At 42.6% G+C, this 21488-nt stretch overlaps 1 protein-coding gene across 1 annotated transcript; it reads right to left on the reverse strand.

The window, feature by feature from the left end:
• Positions 1-14196: 14196 nt before the first annotated feature.
• LOC134568343 (calmodulin-A-like) lies at positions 14197-14916 on the reverse strand. The gene has a single exon (XM_063426893.1). It carries the CDS (start codon positions 14723-14725, stop codon positions 14276-14278), a length of 450 nt encoding a protein of 149 aa, XP_063282963.1. The 5' UTR covers positions 14726-14916; the 3' UTR covers positions 14197-14275.
• Positions 14917-21488: the final 6572 nt, after the last annotated feature.

Raw genomic sequence — 21488 nt, forward strand, 5'->3', positions numbered from 1 at the left:
CATGATATCCTTCTTTAGAACAGGTGCCCAAAATTGCACAGCATATTCAATATGTGGTCTTACCAGTGATTTATAGAGAGGCAAAATGATATTCTCGTCCCGAGAATTAATGCCCTTTTTCATGCATGACAATACCTTACTGGCCTTGGCCACTGCTGATTGACATTGCACATTGTTGCATAGTTTGTTGTCTATAACAATTCCCAAGTCCTTTTCGTGTGTTGTTATCCCTAATTCACTTCCATTAAGGGTATACGTTGCTTGTGTATTCTTTACGCTGAAGTGCATAACTTTGCATTTTTCAACATTAAATTTCATCTGCCATTTGAGTGCCCAGTCCTCCAGTCTATCTAAATCCTTCTGCAGCAAAGTAGTGGTTGAGTAAGACACTAAGATGCCAGGGTCCCAAGAAAACCAACATGAATAAAAGCCACGTTGATTGATAAAATTGCCAAATGCCATCAAATCAGTGGGTACTGTTTACTGGGAGTTTCAGTTATTTTAGCGGAGTTTAATCAATGTTTAAAAAAAACATAACTCACTTTTAATATGTGTGTTTATTTGAGAAGAGCAGTCTATTTGATCATGCTAATGTTCTTACAGAAACTATTGCGTATTGATCATGGGACTTTGCTCTATATCCTATTCTGTATCCTAGAATTCTACAAACTGTAAAAAGTGCACTGGATATTTAAATTATAGTGAATTTCAAATCAGATGCTATTAACACCTTTATGTACTGCTTCATCTGTATGCAAAACCAACACCTAAGGAATATAAGAGATTTGTTTAGTATCGGAAGAACTATGATACAATGTCATACCACACCCAGATTTTTAGACTGTGCCAAGTTATTCATATTGATGTTCTCGAACATGCATAATTAGTTACCACTCCCTTAACCTACTGAGCCAAATAGCAGTCACACGATCCCACTTACAAAAGAACAGTACAGGTAACTGATTTTATGACAACCTAGCTCTCATTATTAGCTAAAAGAGAGGATATATATTCTACAATACAGTAAACAGGACAGTTTTTTTTTTATCACCCCGCTTAATGTAAAATAGTGTAATAAAACATCAAGAGGAAAATAGTAAAGGGAAAATTGGAAGAAGACAAGTCACCTGGCTGCATATGAAGCCATTTGAACGGCAAAATTCGGACATTCTTCATGTTATTCAACAATGCCTGGGTTTTGAAATTCGGGCGCCGAACGGGCCTGAATTAAGGCCGGATTTCAGCCAGGCATCTGAAATCCATACCCAAATGCTTTAAATCTCAGCCCAGATTTTAGAAAATTAACGCCTACTTGAAGCACGAGCACCCAGCGAGTAGTTGGCATTGCGAGGGTTACTAATGTGGAAGCTGGCTAGCGCTTGCTAGTTAGTTACTGCATTAAAGTTATAAAAAAATAAAATGTATTAATAAACTTTTGGGGATCAATACCATAGCACTAAAAGGTAGGTTTTAAACCTCCACATGCCCCCACTTGGCACATATCTGCTAAACTTAAAAAAAATAGTGACTGGGCAGCAATTCCCTGTAAAATTATGCAGGGGATGGGACATGGTTCCCTTACCCATACTTATAGACATTGGTTGTGGGGCTTTGTAAATGGAGGGTGGGCAGATCATTGTCCACCCCCTTTACCCCACCCATGACAAGGCTGAGTGGGGCTATTTCTAATATCTTCCCTGCCCCCTCCTGGTCAGCAAGTGAGGGCTACTGATTGTATATTAGGGAAGGTTAGACCTGCTGGGAACAGCAGGTGGGAGCTCTAAATATAATACAATGTGTACAATATAATGTGTGAACCTAGTGTTCCCACTCCAGCTCTTACCCATGGGCGGCGGATGGGAACTTTAAATAAAATACAAGGTGGGAACCTAGTGTCCCATCTCCCAGCCCCCAACTACGGGCTGTGGGTGGGGGGGCTCTATTAATAATACATTAGGGTAACCTAATTTCCCCTAACTAGCCCCCCACCTATATTTAAGGGGGTGGACACGCCATTGTCCACTACCCAAATTTGAGGTACTAAAATGATTTGTAAAAAAAGACACTAAAAAATGTGACGCATTCTCAATATTCCTCTCTTGGAATTTTGGTGCAGACTGAACGCACGTTGTGGAGAAGGCCCTAATAAAACTCCTGCACCCTTCTACAAAACCCCTGTTACGCAGTATCTGTCCCTTTACAAAACCCCTGTCACCCCTTTACAAAACCCCTGTCACCCTTCTTCAAAACCCCTCCCCTCCTCTACAAAACCATGTTGCTTCTCTATAAAACCCCTGTCTGTCATCCCCTCTAAAAAAAACTGTCACCTCTCTATAAAACCTGTCACTCCCTCTGCAAAACCCCTGACCTTCTCTACAAAACTCCTGCCCCCTCTACAAAACCTCTGCCCCCTCTTCAAATGCCTGCCTTCCTCTACCAAACCCTTGTAACCTCGCTACAAAACCCCTCTGTCCCCCCTCTACAAAACCTGTGCCCACCCTATACGAAACCCCTGCCCCTTTACAAAATCCTACCCACTGCCATCTACAAAAACCCTGTCACCCCTCTAAAAAGCTCCTGTGACTCCCTTTACAAAACTCCTGTCGCCCCTCTACAAAACCCCTGCCCTCCCCTACCAAACCCAGAGGTCAAGACCTGGGGAAAAAAGTGTGGGAGCTCACCCAAGATCAAATCCCCTCCCCCCTCCCCCCCCCCAAAGAAAAAATGATATGCTCATATATTTCTCAGAAAGTACAGCCAAAGAGGAAACAAAAGCTACCAACTTCCACAGCTAAGGATACTACATTGGAGAAGACAGAACATGACATGCGCATGTCGTCCCCTGGGCATATTCTTAACAAACCCCTATAACACACCACCACCCCCAATTAAACACGGACACCAGTAACTTCTTGGGAAAATATCACAGCTTTTATTAATAATTTATTTAAAAAAAAAAAACAATAAAAATAAGGGGTCAAAGTGAAACACACTAAAGACATTGAATCCCAGCAATTTCAATGTAAAACATTTACAGACAATGACCCCCACAAAATAACAGCAATATACTAATGTAATATCTAACATAACAACACAAACGGTTACCACAGCCAGCAAGGACATCTTTTCTCACTTGTATACTGAGATACCCCAACACACCCAAGTTCAGAGCTATCGATAAGCTGGAAACTACCAAACCAATGCAAACAAAACGATTGATTCTGACCTTGAAAATTCTCCACTTACCAAGTCGACCTACCCCCCAATTTTCTTATCAATCCCCCGCCACAGCACAGAGCTTGAACACCTAAAGCTATCTGAGCGCCCCCACTCTCCTATACGCCACCTCCACTCCCCTACACAGTGCGTGAAAACCTTCCTGAAAACCCAAATTCAAGAAATCTATGCCCACGTCAGACAGATGAACCCCATCAATCCTGAAATAGCCAGGAAGCATAGCTTCCAAGTCCCGATGCCTGACTACCACAGCTTCTAACCTCTTAATATAGACCGCCATCAACTAATTGATCTTACTCCTACATTTAGATATCGCTGCGGGGACTCTAGCAAAACGCCAATGTAGTCGCAGCACTATATTTTAGATCAAATGACCGTTACACCCGGGAACCCTATAACCCTATTCACGTCCCTCTTCATGCTCTGTACCTAGACCCTTTGGGGCACAAGCCACTAGTCATTACCCCCGGAATGGATCAAAATTAAATCCGGAACTAGGCCTTCCTAAACAATTCAGAGCAGATATCACCCCAACGAAAACCAAACCAATGCAATTTAACTAAATCATGTGGAAAGCCCAGCTGCACGCCTTGAGGTTGAGCTGCAGCTCTCCGTTCCACCCGGTAGACCAAGGAATTATTATCCAGGCAATCCATCCTAAAAGATCCTAAAAGAGAAAAGAAACAGGTAGAGCTAACACACCATAAGACAAAACCTCCCTTTTTGCACCTTCTAGTAACCGATCAGGTCGTACGAAAGACCGAAGCCTCACCAATTCCCACTGACCAATTTTTTAAACTAGCTCATCAGTTAAACCCAGCTGAGCGACTTCCATCATTGACCAATACGAAATGAATGTGTACCGAACTGCGACGCCTCCAAACCCAGCTGCTCCAAACTTAGGTGGAAAACTCTGGAAAACTGATATTTGGACAGAGATGACCCATCCTCATGGATGAAAAAGGAATCACCCGCCTGTGAAAGAACCGTCAAGTAAGGGGAAGCGCAACCCACCGGGCATACACCCGACCCAGGTAAACAATACAATTTAACCAGACAACCCTTACCAAACACCTCTGTTTTTGAAAAACGAAGATTAATACTAACCTTGTTCTCCCAGACCTCCAAATCCAAAACCATAATGCCCCCCAACCCGACAATGGCTACTACTCACCAATTCACTGAAATGGAACGCTCAAAAAAAATGCCCAAACGAATGCCACCGAAAACAACAAAATCTCATAATGAGAAAAACATAGAGCTTGCAATCCCCAACCAGCTAGAGGAGCAAATCAAATGTGACCAGTCTCCTGGTATCAGGAGCTCTCTTCCCCTTACGAATACCTTTCAGGGCCTGACGCACCAGAAAGTGCTTGGTCAAGTCTTCCCACCCATTTAACTTGAAAAGGAAAGCCAATACTGCTAGATTGCAATCAACGCCCGACGGCGAGGCCCCAGACGCAAACAACCTACACAGAAACCATAACAAAACATCTAAACGTAACTCCACCGAATAATTCCATTCAGTACACCCCAACACAGCATCCCAAGAATCCCACACTTTACTGTATGCCGCCCAAGTGCTTGGCGCCAACAAATCCCTGATTAGCCCTCCAAGCATGAAGTCCCAAGCTGCCCCATTTCGACTGGCCAAGGTAAACCTTCCGCCTGTGCCTCTGGTGCCTCTGCACGTAATCTTGCCCACTGAAAAAAAGAGAGCACGCATGAAAAACAATATTAAATTGTATTCAATGCAGGACAAAGCGACATAATAGCCGAACCACAGGAACTGAAGAGGCCAACAAGTTATTTACCGTGCCCACCACCGACATGTTATCGGTGAAGAAGACTACTTTCCTGTCCCGTAATATGGGCCCCCATAATGACAAAGCCACCAGCAATGGAAATGGTTCCAAAAATGCCAAATTACGAATAAGCGAGCTCGAAGACCAAGATGAAGGCCAGTGCTCAGCACACCATTGGCCCACAAAGTAAGCGTCGAAACCCACCATACCCGACGCATCCGTGAACAATTCCAAGTCAGGCGACGAGACTGCCTTGTCCCGAAAGAAAACCCACCCATTACAGTCTTGCAAGAAAATTTCTCAAGTCCTCCTTCATGGGTCCCAACACCCTGATGAAATGATGCGGCGACCGTATTCCACCGGTGGCTTTGGCAAAGAATCTATTGAACACCCGACACGCAAAATTCAAGCACGCAATTAATGACTGCAGAGTGCGTAAGGTCACTTTCTTAGACCACCGAACATCAGCAATGGCTTCCCGAAGAGCAACTAACTTGTCCTTCGGTAAACTATATTCGCCTGCTACTGTGTCGATTTGGAGCCCCAAGAAACTAAGACATGTTGCAGACCCTACAGTTTTGTCAACCGCCAAAAGTACCCCGAAGACATTAGCCACCCATTTCAGCGTTCTTAAACCAATCCTGCAGGTATCGGAATCAGAGGGACCAACACATAAGAAGTCGTCTAAATAATAGATCACAAACTTGGTGCCCGCCTCCATCTTAACTACCCATTCTAGGAAGGTACTACATTTTTCAAAGTATGCACATGAGATTGAAGCCCTGCCATCCATCCCAATTGGACTTCCTCAAGCAATTTGTCCCACATGACTTCGGGAAATTCAGCCACAAACTGAAGATTATGCAAACAACGAACAACCAACTGATTTAGAAAAGGAATCACGAACCCTTGAGTGAAACCATCTTGAAGGAGTACTGCATCCTCACGGTTAATGTGTTTGTTTAACCATGGAAGCATCGCGCTGACCCTCACAAGCGAGCACCCCAACGGCAGAGGATGGTGCCGAGGTACCTCCAACGGCTCCAGCTGGAGCAGTTTTTCCATGCTTGAAGCATAGGTTAAAGCTGTGTGCTCTGCTGCAACCTGAACACTCGTGCTTAAAATGGCATGTTGCTCCCCACTTACATTGGCCCTCAACAATATCCCCTCCTATGGATAGCTGATGAGGTAGAAGAGGAACCGGCGCCAGTCCCACTCTAAAAGGGCTGCGATTTTTGTTTCATCCAGAGCGCGAGGTCCATTTAGTCCCACCGCATGCTTCGATTGGCTGACAAGCGCTAGCGGAACTGTTCATCATATGCGAGACCCCCATATGTGTGATAGGATTCCCAGACCCCATCAAGATAACAGAACAATTGGAAGCACTTATCCGGCGATTTTTCTCCTAACACACTAGCCAAGTTACAGAGAGCCCTAACCCAGTTTCCAAAAGTTTTAGGAACCTCTCTATACTTAGGTCGCTTTTCTTCCTCTTGCTTTTGGAATCCTTCTTGTCCTCTTCTTTTAAGTCTAAATAGTCCTCTAGGGCAAGGAGGGAGACGATCTTCACAAACTCCCCTTTCCAAATCCTATCTTTGAGTTTGTGCTCTAGATGGCAGCCCAAAGGACCCGCAAAAGAGATGTGCATGTTTTGGCGGGCAGCATCCGGAATTTCCCCTATCAATAAAGCCCTTTTGGTTGCTGTTTTGGTTAGAACCGACTCTGATGATGCCGGAACCGTGTCGCCAACTTAACTAACTGTTCCTGCATCGCCTACTGCACTCATTGCACCCACCGAGATACCGTGCTTAACCGTTCCACCCCCCAGCGACCCTGGAACCCACACCTGACTAAAAGAACCTTTGTCCTTTTTCCCTGCACGTCACAAGTGAAGAAATGCTTTTAAACGCTCCATCAGTTCCTCTGAATGTGGTGCAAGATGGGACTCACCAACCGAACCCCGTATGAATTCCGATCCTGGGGCTGCTCCCTGACATACGCTGTGTATAATTCCTGGCGAAGCCGCATCCAATAGAGATCCTGTGTCCTAAAGCCTCCTTAGGCCTGTAGCTTCCTGATCTGGCGATCTGGAAAAATAAAAAGACATCCGGGGTAGGCCGTCACCAATACTCCCAACCCTCCTGGCCTCTCCCTGAGTCCCTGATCGTGAGTGACAACTTCTGGACCTGTCATCCTGACCCTTGCGGCCGTACCCGTCTCTAGCTGATTCCCTCAAACGACTGTCCGGGGAGCCTCTGCTGATGGACCTGGAAGTGCGCTACTCATGGGACTCGCCGTCCTAGCCGGTGAGCCGTAGTGTCTTTTTTTCCCTGGCTAAGCTAGGGGACCCCTTACTGGTGTTGCCATGTCTGTTCCTACGAAAGCTCCTGGAGCGAGTACGTGAAGTACGTCTGCCAGCCCTGCTACCTACCGAGGAACCTGGGGACCTGGCTAAGCGATCCTGAGTGCTGCTAGTCCTGTCCACCCGTTGTCCTGTAGACCCAAGGTCACCAGCAGTGTCATGTACTTGTGGGGGCACCATGCTGTGATGAGAATTGACGCCGCTACCTATCACCTGTGTCAATTTTACAGCCCTCCACCTTGCTGCCTGAAGCCGCTGCGCGCTAGAGGAGGATGACTGGGATGCTGGGGGGACAAGCCGTGGAGCTCTTGGTGCTCGACTTTCATCAACCCCACCCCTATGGAAGTCTTGGGGTGCCACCATACTCATGGCATGCAAAACCATACTGGTTACTGCACCCTGGGGAAAACCTGGCTGTGAATGGGTCCCCCCAGCCCTCCCCTCCCACATGGGGTATGTCCAGTCATTTTTAGTAAAAAAAACACCATTGATAAAGGCAGCCAGGTGGTGCAGAAACGTTGGGGTTATTTTGGATTTGTGTTTCTGCCCTATTATGCTTGTGAGAAATCTGGTAAACTATTAGTGTTCATTATTTACATGTTGCCTATTTTTTGTCACTCTATATGTTATTTGTATGCTTTAACCTATTGTTGGTTTATTAAACCAAGCTATATATTACTTGTGGTTTCTGGTGTGCAGTCTCCTTTTTTGTCTAACTATTGTTTGTATTGGTATTTGAGGGAGTACCATTGAGGAATAGCACCCAGGTGGTTATAGTCCTTATTAACTGATTGTTTCTCCATACTTTATTTTTTATATGACAGTCATTTTTAGTAGCCACTTAGTCACAAACACTGGCCAAATATTTTGTTTTTTTGTTTGTTTCACACAAAAACAAATATGAACGCTAACTTTGGCCAGTGTTTGTGACTAAGTGGCTACTATAAAAGACTGGACATACCGCACTTGCAATACCTTGGGTTGTCTACTTTTGCAAATGGTATGCCATCATGGGGGTAAATCTCATTCCTGGGCTACCACACGGTCTCAAAGGCAACATAACCAACCTGGCGAATTTCAATTTGAAAAAACTGAAAAATGGAATGTGCTATATTTGACCCTTTAACTTTCCAAAACACCGTAAAAACTGTTAATGGGGGGTACTGTTGTACTCGTGAGACTTTACTGAATCCAAATATGTGTTGTTTTTTTTTTGCAGTTAAAGCTAACGGTATTATGACATTTACAGCTAAAATGTCTAAAAACATGTCAAAAATGTCTCACAGTTTTTTTAATTTTATTCATAATAAATTATGTTCAAATATGAATAGTTCATGAGAAATTAAATCCCTGTTTCTCCTGAACAAAATTATATATAATTAATGTGGGTGCACTTAATATTAACCCCTTAAGGACACATGACATGTGTGACATGTCATGATTCCCTTTTATTCCAGAAGTTTGGTCCTTAAGGGGTTAAAGAGGTGAATTACGGTTGAACAGACATATAGAGCAAATACCATTTTTTTTGTACTATTGACTCCGTCCTGAAGGGGTTAAACCAGCCTAGCAGCAGTAAAAATCAGCCAAAACAGAAATGCTAAGTCTATTGATTTTGTTTTTTGAATTCTTTATTTTTCTTGTGATTGACAACAAGCGTGTAGAGCCACAACAGCATCTACAAGCATTTCCATAACATTTCACAGTGTGGCAGTTTAGACGGCACATTTTTTTAATATTATATGAAGATATCAAGCTCTTAAACATCGTTTTTGTGGTAAAACATGCTAAGCTAGACATGCATAAAACAGAGCTAGTTTATAGGTGTGTATCTTGAGTGTAGTGTGACATATAGGCATTAAGGGTCTAACGGTTAGATTAACTATATGTGACGCTAGCAAAGGTATCAGTATATTATATGAAGCAGGCTAGTTGGTTACATATATGCCTTTGTAGCGCGTTACAAATCATAGAAAATAAAAGTAAATGCTGGACGATATGCTTGTTATATACCTGGCATGTCTTATGGAACAGTACGAGTAGTCTCAAGGAGCTTTACATTATGTCACATATTCTGCACTCTTTATGTTAGCATGCATACATGCCTAATGGGTCTGCCCATACGTATGACCAGTTATATGATTCAAAAGGCAGAGGATGGGAAATCCTCAGGCAGGTTTATAGATTATTATTATGCTTTAAAGTAGTTATGATAAACGACTAGTGGTTACAGGAGATTTTTTTGCCCCAGAGACTCCCTCGACTATACAGCAAGCTGAGTAGCTCTGCCCCTCAGGTTAATTACAGGTTAATAATGTAAGGCAAGTGTTAATAACAGAAAGCAGACATCAGTAAGAGAGGGCCCAGATTAAAGGTTAAACCTCAGAATGGTATTAAATTATACAACGTGGTGGTAGCAGATATCCCAGCTATTTTAGAAACCTGCAGCAAGTGTCCCCTTTCAATTGTAAGCTTCGTTGCCTGTGGATTCTGCTTGCAGTATGGAGAGTTTGTGTGAGCTGTTGCCCCCTTGTGGTCAGGCTGTCGTCGGGTGTCATGGCCCTGTTGTGCAGGCGTAGCAGGCTGGGATCTTCCTTTAAAGTGTCGCCCAGTGCCGGGCCGGCCCGAAGGTAAGTTCTCTAAGGGGGAACGGTGTGGGCTGCTTCCGAGCCTCGTTGGTGTACCGATGTCTCCATCTTGTGTGCTGTCTGTGGGTCCAGATACTTGGCGAATACCTAGTGGGCATAGCACAGAGCCCCAGCTGCTTTAGCCTCCTCGATCTCGTTGTCGACCTCCAACAGGGTTCTGTGGGGAGTTTGACCAGCCAGGAGGGAGGGTTTATATGCCTCTGGGTATGGGCATTCAGAGTCCAGCTTGCCGCCATTTTACATGTGGCTCCGGGTGACCGGGTCTCATCCATAGCATGGTGACGTTTTGTTGCTGCAGGGTCGCTGCTGCTGCAGGGGTCTTGGGGCATGGACCGGGATGACCCCCACCGGCCCAAGGGGGGGAGACGGGGCCAGATCCACAAGCTTGTGGGAGTCTGGTGTGACAGTCGGGCAGGATAGCGGGGCAGCGGCCATCCACCCCACTCACCGCCTGAGTAGGCCTCATCCTATGCGGACGACATGGGTCTTTCTGAGGGATTAAAACAAGAATTGCAAGCCTCTCCTCAGATCCAGTGCCCCCTCATGTATCGGACCGCAGTCTCTGGTCTTCAAGAGGGTACCAGGTCAGCTTTTACTTGCTTAACCCCTTAAGGACACATGACATGTGTGACATGTCATGATTCCCTTTTATTCCAGAAGTTTGGTCCTTAAGGGGTTAAAGTACTCCTGATTACGGGAGCTGTTGTTTCATGCGACTGTTCTGCATGGCGGTCAGGCCCCACCCCAAGTCTATTGATTTTTTTTTATTGCTGCTACGTCTGTGATTTGCTAGTGCCAAATGGCACCACATAAAACTTAAATTCTAAAGCATGATTAAATCACCAACCACATATAAACATACATACATAAGTATTTATATATATATTAATTATAAATGCAACTGCTTGTTCACATAGTCCCTGTCCCCCTCTACAAAAGCCCTGTCACCACTCTATAAAACCCCTATTACCCCCTCTACAAAACTCCTCTTGCCCCTTTACAAAATCCCTGCTCCCCTCTACAAAACGTATGCCCATCTATGAAACCTCTGCCCATCCCCCGCTACAAAAGCCCTGTCATCTCTCTACAAAACCATTGTCACCCACTTTACAAAACCCTTGCCCCTTCTCTAGGAAACACTTGCTCCACCCTCTAGAAAACCCCTGTCACCCACTCTACAAATCCCCAGCCCCTCTCTACAAAACCCCTGCCCCTCTCTACAAAACCCCTGCCCCTCTCTGCCAAACCCCTGTCACCTCTCTACAAAACCCCTGCCCCTCTCTGCCAAACCCCTGTCACCTCTCTACAAAACCCCTGTCCCTTCTCTTCAATGAATGAAATGCTGTGGCGAGACCTTAAGAAGAGTGGGCTTTAATTCCTCAACAATGTGAGAGACTGATGAAGTAATTATGTCCTGATATGTAAAACCATAGAATTCAAAGAGGGTGTACTTTCTTTTTTCCATGACTGTATGTATTAAAAATATTTGTGGGACTGCTTAACAGAATTGCTAAGTCATTTTTTTAACCCCTTAAGGACCAAACTTCTGGAATAAAAGAGAATCATGACATGTCACACATGTCATGTGTCCTTATACTTCTCTGTAATTTGTACCATTTAATTTTTTTCTTCATGCATTGCTGTCCTTTTGTAATTGAAAATATGTATTTAATTACAAATAAATCAAACAAATATCCATGTTTTTGCCTCAGCTAAAAACCTAATGTGGCATTTTATAAGGGTAACGCAATAGTTAAAGGAATTCTATAGTGCCTGGAAAACAAAGACTATAGATTCCTACAGTGACCACCTTCGACCACTTACCTGAATCCATTGGCGATTTCCCTCAGCACTGGGTTAGGCTATGCCCATGCAATGGCTGCACTCGCATTAGGATTTCCTCATAGTGCAGCATTAATTGATGCTTTCCTATGGGGATTTTGGTAACGCTGGAAGTCCTCACGCATAGAGTGAGGATGTCCGGCGTCATTTAGGCGACCAAAAGTCATCTAAGCACCTGGAAGTCCATCTAGTGGCTGTATATAAAAAAAAAAGACACTAAAAGAGGAGTTAAGCCTAGCAGGTAATTATTGCAGTTTCTGAGAAACTGCAATAATTACCACTGTAGGGTTAAGGGACATGGGGCATTGCACCCAGACCACTTCAATGAGCTGAAGAGGCATTGGTGCTCACAGTGTCCCTTTAAGAGGGGGTAGAAGACACAAGAGGATAGAGGTATAAGAGGGGATAAGACACACACAAGGAAGTAAGCTGGATTAAGTAACACACAAGAGAGTATGAGGAGTAAGAGACAGAAGGGGATAAGCTGAGGTTAATAGATACACAAAAGTTTGGAGGGAAAAGAGATAAAAAGAAGTTAGGGGTATATAAGTACACAATGGGGTGAGAGAGAAAATACACACAAGGGTTAAGAGCCACAAAAGTGGGTAAGAGGTGTGCTATGAGACACACAAGGGGTTAGGAGATACACACATAGAGGTGAGGTGTCTTCAGAGACAGAGACACAAATAAGGTTGAGGAGTACAGTAAACATTTAGCAATTGACATTGTGCCCACACACAGTTCCTCCTCATGCACCACATAACACAGGTATGCCACTGGGGCCTGCAAGTCAGAGAAGCCATTTACAAGTATTTGTATCAGCCATTTGCCACTCACCTGATATCAATTTATACCTTCCAGTTGCTACCAAGATTTTGAAATTTTGAACTGGAACCCAACAGTTTTGAAACACTATCAGGGTTATTCATAAAAGTGATAAATGTTGGGAATTCAAAATACATTTCAAATTTAAGGCCAAAGTAGCCATCGCTGACTTGGAGAATTTTTCCTGTTTGTCTTTTTTGGAGTCAAATTCATAATTTACTTTGATATAACCCCCAACCCCCAATATAACCCCCAAAATATACTCTATTTCCCCTTTTTTCTCAACATATACTAGAGACGTGGTGGTCATCCTGGAATGTTTATCCTTGAAGTCTTCAGAACGCCCTCCACATATACAATAGCATTATATTTTTCACGGGTGGCGGTCCGAAGACCAGGACCCCTGTGTGCCTGATGATGAAGATAGGAGGCCCAGCGTGGAAATGGACAAACAGGGTCTGGTGCAGAGTAACCACACGCCCCCTGGTGTTGAGCACCAGGGTTTGTGTGGCCACATACCAGAGCCCTGATGCAGCTTAAGCGGAAGCCAGGAGCTAGATGATATGCTGATATGTATCCAGTACTAGAAACAAGGCAAGACTAGAACAGGCACCAAACAAGAAAACAAGACAAGACTAGAAGCAGGACAGAAAGCAGAACCAGAACATGTACACTATACATGAGGTAAACATAAACATGACATGGACAGGACAGTACATGAACTGGGAATACAAGACAAATAAAACGAGACAAGAGATACAAAGCAAACTAAGAGGAGACATAACTAAGTACTATATATGAAATAAGCAGATTTAGACATACATAAATGGCCAAGATGTATGCAGCCCACCACTGCGCCAAAGTACTCCAATTACAGTGGGTCCTAACTGCCTAGAAATGCATGACTAAATAAACCACAATAAAACACACACAGTACTTGCCTGCAAAGATTGGAGCAGAGTAAATGAGACCACTGAACAGACTGAAACAAAAAGGATTAAATGGCAAAGGAATGGGTGTGGCAACAAGAAACGAACAATTAAAGGAATCCAGGAGGCTGGGAATTCCAGAAACAGAATGAAGGAATGAACCCAGAAAACCCAATATAAAGAAAACCAGACATAGAATAGAAAACCAAAAAAAAACAAGAATTGTAAAAAGAGTACTGGATACCAGATGCCAAAGCCAGACATCTGAACAGAACAGAACAGGACGTGGCAATATTCATATAATTCATGCTTCATTATTAAAAACATTCTAACATGAATCAAGTTTAATGTATTTATCCAATAGGATATAAGTATTGCTGATGCTACCAAGAGAAGTATCTGGTTGTATTAGATCTGAGGCAGTGGAACACTGGGACATTAGTAAATGTTAAAAAATAGTTTGCACCATTTATCAGAGAGGATATTTAAAAAAACACAACAATAAATGAGTGCTAGAAAAAAATTAAGCAAAATGCAAATATAATTAGAATACTATTTTTTTTACTGGCATATCTTAACATCAAAGATAGGCAAATTAACATCTTTCTAGAAAACACATGAAGAACTTCACTTTGAGATCATCATCTGTACAAGTTCTTCATAATTTACTTGACCGTCCCCATCAATGTCAGCTTCTCTAATCATCTCATCAACCTCTTCATCTGTTAATTTCTCCCCCAGGTTTGTCATCACATGGCGGAGTTCTGCTGCACTTATAAAGCCATTTCCCTCCTTGTCAAACACTCGGAATGCCTCTCTGATTTCCTCTTCAGTATCCGTATCTTTCATTTTACGTGCCATCAGAGTGAGGAATTCAGGGAAATCGATTGTCCCACTACCATCACAGTCTATTTCACTTATCGCGGCTTGCAGTTCTGCTTCTGTGGGGTTTTGTCCGAGAGACCTCATTACGGTGCCGAGCTCCTTTGTTGTAATTGCACCATCACCATCTTTGTCAAACAATGAGAAAGCTTCTTTAAACTCCTCAATCTGCTCTGGTGTCAGTTGTTCAGCCATTGCTTAGAGTAGTTATTAGTCCAAAGAATCAGCAGTTCCAATCAAGTAAACTTCAGCTGTCGCTGCTTGACTCGACCGATGTGTATGTACTAAGATCAGTTCATAGAAAAGATCGTTAGGACTCCTCCCAAAAGCTTGTTGTTTCAAGTGCTTGTTCTTACACTTGCGATGCCTTCAGCAATTTAAGACTGTCTTTCCAGTGCGTAGGGTTTTATTTGATATAAATATCCGGCAGTTTGACACACCTACCAATGCTTGCCTCAACAATATTTTCTTCCTAGACACTGCAGCCGGTGACTTCAATTATATATATATATATATAAAAAAAGAACCCATTGAGTTAGTACTGAAAATAATTACCCAGGTTTTAACTGAGCAACCCACAGCTGTAAAATATTATTGGGGGACAAATGGTTTACAATGTTCTACCTTGTTTGCCGGTTCCATTGGCAGCTTACAGATGTTCTGGCTGCAAACTTGGCAACACACCATCATTTTAATACTATTACTACTATAGCAGATAGTAGAATATTTTGCCTGGGTAATTACCATTACGTACAGCATGAAAGTGTTACGTGAGCAAAAAACTATTCTAGTTTAAAATTGATTCTCTGTTAGGATTTTAGCCAAATCAGTTTTTTTCTGGTGTTGGACTCCTACTCCCATTATCCTTATGTGCTTTTTCAATATTCAAAGCAGTACTGCCATTTTTTTTCCGATTTAGGACCGTTTTTTTTTTTTTTTTAAATAATTATTCTATTATAAGAGCAAATATCTGGAAATTGAATAACAGTTTTTCTTTAGATGTCAAATGGACAACTGCAGTTGTTACCAGCTTTAAATGTATCTGTTAAAACATAAGCCTAAAGCTGTGCATATTAGGGGGCTAGAAAGGGCATGTAGTGGGGTAATGTTAGGGAGAAATGAAGATTAATCTAATATGTTGAAAAGATTTATAATCAGTTGTACACAACAATACCATTAAGAAGGTTACCATGATGGCTAATTGCCCTTGATATGATTCAAGGTTCAAAGTTAAATGATAGCAAAACAAAAGAGAAAATGTTGATTTAGATTGAAGTTTAGAGACTCAGCAGAAAAGGGCTGGTTATTAACAGCTATTAAATTAAATGAGGAAATGAAGGCACCACTAGTGCAAGGCTATTCATGGACAGGGTATCTGGTAACGCAACATTATCGACCAGATGGTATTTTTGGTCAGGTAAGTAGAAGCAACATCGTAACCATTTAGTCTCAGTGGCTGTTATGGTGCTTGTAGTCCCTGGCACCATCTTACATTCCAGTTTTAAACAATTCTTGAATGGATTAGCACAGATAAAATGTCCACAGGTTTCCATCACACTACTTCTATTATGGTTAATGCAGAAGTAGCTCGAACAGAGAGGGGGTAACAGGCATGAACTGAGAGCACCAGTGGTTGCAGAACACTTTAAGCAATCACAGAATTCATTAAACGACTCGGAGCACATCTGACTCAGGTTCCCCTCCCCACCCTGCCCTAGCATATGCTGTGATTAATCATTGAGTGCTAGGACTGGGAAAAGTGATTACCTAATGGATTACCTAAAATGTTGGCTTTATTTTTGTTAAATAGATCATGACTAGAGTTGAGCGAACCTGAACTGAAAAGTTCGGGTTCGTACCGAACATTAGGTTTTTTGGACCCCGGACCCGAACACAGACATATCACTGTATGTTCGGGTTGAAGTTCGGTGTTCGGCGATTTAATGGCGCGCTTACTAATGGCATGGCTGTGATTGGCCAGTGCAGCATGTGACCCAGCCTCTATATATAAGCTAGAGTCGCGTAGCGCCGCACGCACATGCGGTATTATTAGTGTAGGGAGAGGATGCTACTGCTGATAGGGACAGCTGGGGTGGGGTGCACTTCATATCTGAGAGTCAAATAGAATCGTCAAATACTGCTGTCACATTGCAGTTTTAAAACGTAAAAATTTTTGGGTGCTAAAAAGTACATTAGTGGGGTGCACGTCATATCTGAGAGTCAAATAGAAGCGTCTAATAGTGCGCATACTGCGCAGTGGTAAACATTCTAATTGTTTTGCTGCTAATCTGCTAAACAGTACATTTTGGGGCCTGTTCTTCATATCTGAGAGTCAATTCGAAGCGTCTAATAGTGTGCTTACTGCACACTTGTAAACATTCTAATTGTTTTGCTGCTAATCTGCTAAACAGTACATTTTGGGGCCTGTTCTTCATATGTGAGAGTCAAATAGAAGCGTCAAATAGTGCGCTTACTGTGCACTTGTAAACATTCTAATTGTTTTGCTGCTAATCTGCTAAATAGTACATTTGTGGCCTGCGGTGCTCGTCATATCTGAGAGTCAAATAGAAGCGTCAAATGTTGTGCTTAAATCCTAAAACAATTTCCATATGTCCTTTGCAGACTTTACATGCTGGAAAAACACAGGTGCCAACTGCTGCGGCTTTCTGCAGTGTGCATACCGGCAAGGAGGGCAGGGTTGAGGAGTGGGTGGAAGATGATGTGGAGGATGATGAGGTCCTAGACCCCACATGGAATCAAGGTCATGCGAGTGACGTGTGCAGTTTGGAGGAAGAGGCGCTCGTCACACAGAGGCACCAGCACAGCATAAGAGGGAGCAGGGTACAAAAGCAGAGCGCCGTCCCCTAACGTTCGTCGGCATGTATTAGCTCAAGAATTAGCAGTTATCAAAGTGATACATGTAGCGATCAAAGGATCCATAATAGACTTGAGCAAAGCCGAACTGAAAAGTTCGGGTTCGTACCAGATTTAACGATCCATTCGTAGTTTCACAGTGAGGTGGGCAGTCCGGTGACCAGGACCCGAACACTGTCAGGATGTGACATTCACTGCAGCGGCTGTGCGCGCTTTTGGTGTTGTAACCCTGCGGCTGCTCGCCTGTCTGCGCCTTCCCGCTCACAGCCTCATGAGATTTTGCAAACAGCAGCAGGCGATAGTGGAGTTTCAGCTGCAGCACGCACGGGTCAGTGGCTCTGCACCAGACTTCCCTCCAATTGATCAGAGTTAAAGCATTTCAAGTGGACTCATTACAATTACAGGGCCTCTAAAGAGTCCTGTATTGTTATTTGTCGTCACTACCTTCCAGCGTCGGGAGTGGGTCATTTGCGCGCCTTCTGCCTTCCTTGCATGTGGTAGCCGTTTCTCAGGGTCCCTGTACGGAATGAAACCCTGATTCCACATTACCCGTGGTCACCATGGTAGGCGCAGAAACTGGCATCGAAAGTTGATATGGATGACATTCACATGCAAAGTCGCCGCCACGGGGATGTGCGATTTGCCCGAGGTTCTCTATAGTCAACAAAGTTCCTGCGCAACTATAATGGCAACAGCTACTCTGCAGAACAGAGTTGTCTTTTTTTATATGTCCCAATATTTTGAACAGCCTTTTCTCCATGCATCAGGACTGCAAGAAATACACCACAGGCCGCAAATGTTTCTTTATTTGTATGTCCCAATATTTTGTGGGCTACCACAATTAAAAAAACAAACAAACATAAAATACAGTGTTGGCTACCTCATCCTCCTCCTCCACCGCTGCTTCCTCCTCCACCGCCACGGTCACCGCTTCCTCAACCTATGGGTCACTTATTGTAAACTAGGTACACAATAGCAGAGGCTTGTGGAGGCTTGTGAAGGCCATACATCAGGAGTTGAGCATTTATCCATGCATCAGGACTGCAAGAAATGCACCGCAGGCCACAAATGTTTCTTTTGTTGTATGTCCCAATAGGTTGTGGACTACCAGAATTAAAAAGACAACTAAAAAACTAAAATACAGTGTTGGCTACCTCATCCTCCTCCTCCACCGCCACGGTCACCTCCTCCTCAACCTATGGGTCACTTAGTATATAGTTACATAGTTACATAGTTACATAGTTAGATAGCTGAAAAGAGACTTGCGTCCATCAAGTTCAGCCTTCCTCACACCTGTTTTTTGCTGTTGATCCAAAAGAAAAAAAAAAAAAAAACCCAGTTTGAAGCACAATTTTGCAACAAGCTAGGACAAAAAATTCATTCTTGACCCCAGAATGGCAGTCAGATTTATCCTTGAATCAAGCAGTTATTACCCTACATTGAAAGATTATATCCTTGAATATTCTGTCTTTGCAAGTATGCATCTAGTAGCTGTTTGAACATCTGTATGGACTCTGATAAAACCACTTCTTCAGGCAGAGAATTCCACATCCTGATTGTTCTTACAGTAAAAAAACCTTTCCTTTGCCTTAGACGAAATCTTCTTTCTTCCAGTCTAAACGCATGGCCTCGTGTCCTATGTAAAGTCCGGTTTGTGAATAGATTTCCACACAATGGTTTGTATTGGCCCCGAATATATTTGTATAATGTTATCATATCCCCTCTCAGGCGACGTTTTTCTAAACTAAATAGGTTTAAATTTGTTAACCTTTCTTCATAGCTGATATGTTCCATTCCTTTTATTAATTTTGTAGCCCGCCTCTGCACTTTTTCTAGTGCCATGATATCCTTCTTTAGAACAGGTGCCCAAAATTGCACAGCATATTCAATATGTGGTCTTACCAGTGATTTATAGAGAGGCAAAATTATATTCTCGTCCCGAGAATGAATGCCCTTTTTCATGCATGACAATACCTTACTGGCCTTGGCCACTGCTGATTGACATTGCACATTGTTGCATAGTTTGTTGTCTATAACAATTCCCAAGTCCTTTTCGTGTGTTGTTATCCCTAATTCGCTTCCATTAAGGGTATACGTTGCTTGTGTATTCTTTACGCCGAAGTGCATAACTTTGCATTTTTCAACATTAAATTTCATCTGCCATTTGAGTGCCCAGTCCTCCAGTCTATCTAAATCCTTCTGCAGCAAAGTAATATCTTGCTCACATTGTATTATTTTACAAAGTTTTGTGTCATCTGCAAACACTGAAACATGACTTTCAATGCTGTCTTCAAGATCATTTATAAAAATGTTAAATAGAAGGGGTCCCAGAACAGACCCCTGAGGGACACCACTTGCCACCTCTGTCCAGCTTGAAAATTTACCATTAACGACAACTCTTTGTATTCTGTTTTTAAGCCAATGTTCTACCCAAGAACAAGCATTTTCATCGAGACCGATTTCCTTGAGTTTGAACACTAATCTTTTGTGTGGAACTGTATCAAATGCCTTGGCAAAATCCAAATAGATCACATCCACTGCAACACCCTGATCTATACTTCTACTTACTTCTTCGTAGAACGCAATCAAGTTAGTTTGACATGACCTGTGCTTCATAAAACCGTGCTGATTTTTGCTGATAACCATATTCTTCTCAAGGAATTCTTGAATATTATCCCTTAATAACCTTTCAAATATTTTACCAGCCACAGAAGTTAAGCTCACAGGTCTATAATTTCCAGGCAAGGATTTTGAACCCTTTTTGAATATAGGAACCACATCTGCCTTCCTCCAATCCTCCGGAACACTTCCTGAAAGAAAAGAATCTTGAAAGATTAAAAACAGAGGTTCACTTATTTCTACACTTAGTTCCTTAAGTACACGTGGATGGATACCGTCAGGCCCTGGAGCTCTGTTTATATTAACTTTCTTTAGTTGCTGCAGCACATTGTCTTGAGTTAACCAATTACAATTATTCTGCAAGTTTTTAGTAGCAATCATTTGCACATCTATTGCCATGGGTTCTTCTTTAATATATACGGAGGAGAAATAGTTATTTAGAATTCCTGCCTTTTCTTGGTCTTCATTAACTAACACCCCCGTTTCAGTTTTAAGTGTACCTATACTTTCATTTTTGGGTTTTTTGGAATTTATGTACTTAAAAAAATGCTTTGGGGTTGGTTTTGCTCTCTTTAGCTATCATTTTTTCATTTTGAAGTTTAGCAAGTTTAATTGCCTTTTTGCACGCATTATTTGCTTTCTTATATCTTTTATAAGATGCATCTGATTTGTCTGATTTAAATGCTTTAAATGCCCTTTTCTTATTTTTAATCTCTTGTTTTACTTCTCTACTAAGCCACATTGGTTTTAATTTGTTTCTTTTATACTTATTTCCCAATGGTACATACTGAGAAATGTACCTTTCTAATATTTGTTGGAAGATGATCCACTTATCCTCAGTGTTCTTTTCACTAAAGAGTTTATGCCAGTCAATATATTGTAAAGCTTCCCTTATCTTATTGAAATTGGCCTTTTTAAAATTATATGTTTTAGTATACCCCATGTGCTTTTGTATAAACTAGGTACACATTAGCAGAGGCTTGTGAAGGCCTTTTCTCCATGCATCAGGACTGCAAGAAATGCACCGCAAGCCGCAAATGTTTCTTTTGTTGTATGTCCCAATATTTTGTGGGCTACCACAATAAAAAAACAAAACAAACAAACATAAATAATAGTGTTGGCTACCTCATTCTCCTCCTCAACCGCCACGGTCACCGCCTCCTCAACCTATGGGTCACTTAGTATAAACTAGGTACATATTAGCAGAGGCTTGTGAGGGCCTTTTCTCATGCATCAGGAGTTGAGCTCAGTTTGAACAATGAAAGAGAATACCCTGCACTCCAACCCTCTCTCAAATGGATAATTCTGGTGATCCTCCTGACAGCCATGCTTTAGATTTTGATTTATGTTCTTCCAATGCTAAAATCAAAGATTCCATCTTGTGCTATTTTATGGCTCAGCTGTATTTTTAATTTTGATGTGATTTCCCTATCCACATTTGTTTGCAGGGCACTTGTCCTACTCT

Source organism: Pelobates fuscus, chromosome 1 (genome assembly GCF_036172605.1).
Source record: "Pelobates fuscus isolate aPelFus1 chromosome 1, aPelFus1.pri, whole genome shotgun sequence".
NCBI lineage: Eukaryota > Metazoa > Chordata > Amphibia > Anura > Pelobatidae > Pelobates > Pelobates fuscus.

What these genes read in the sequence shown, in the direction of transcription:
- LOC134568343 (XM_063426893.1), bottom strand. Translation starts at nt 14,725, where the DNA reads ATGGCTGAACAACTGACACCAGAGCAGATTGAGGAGTTTAAAGAAGCT.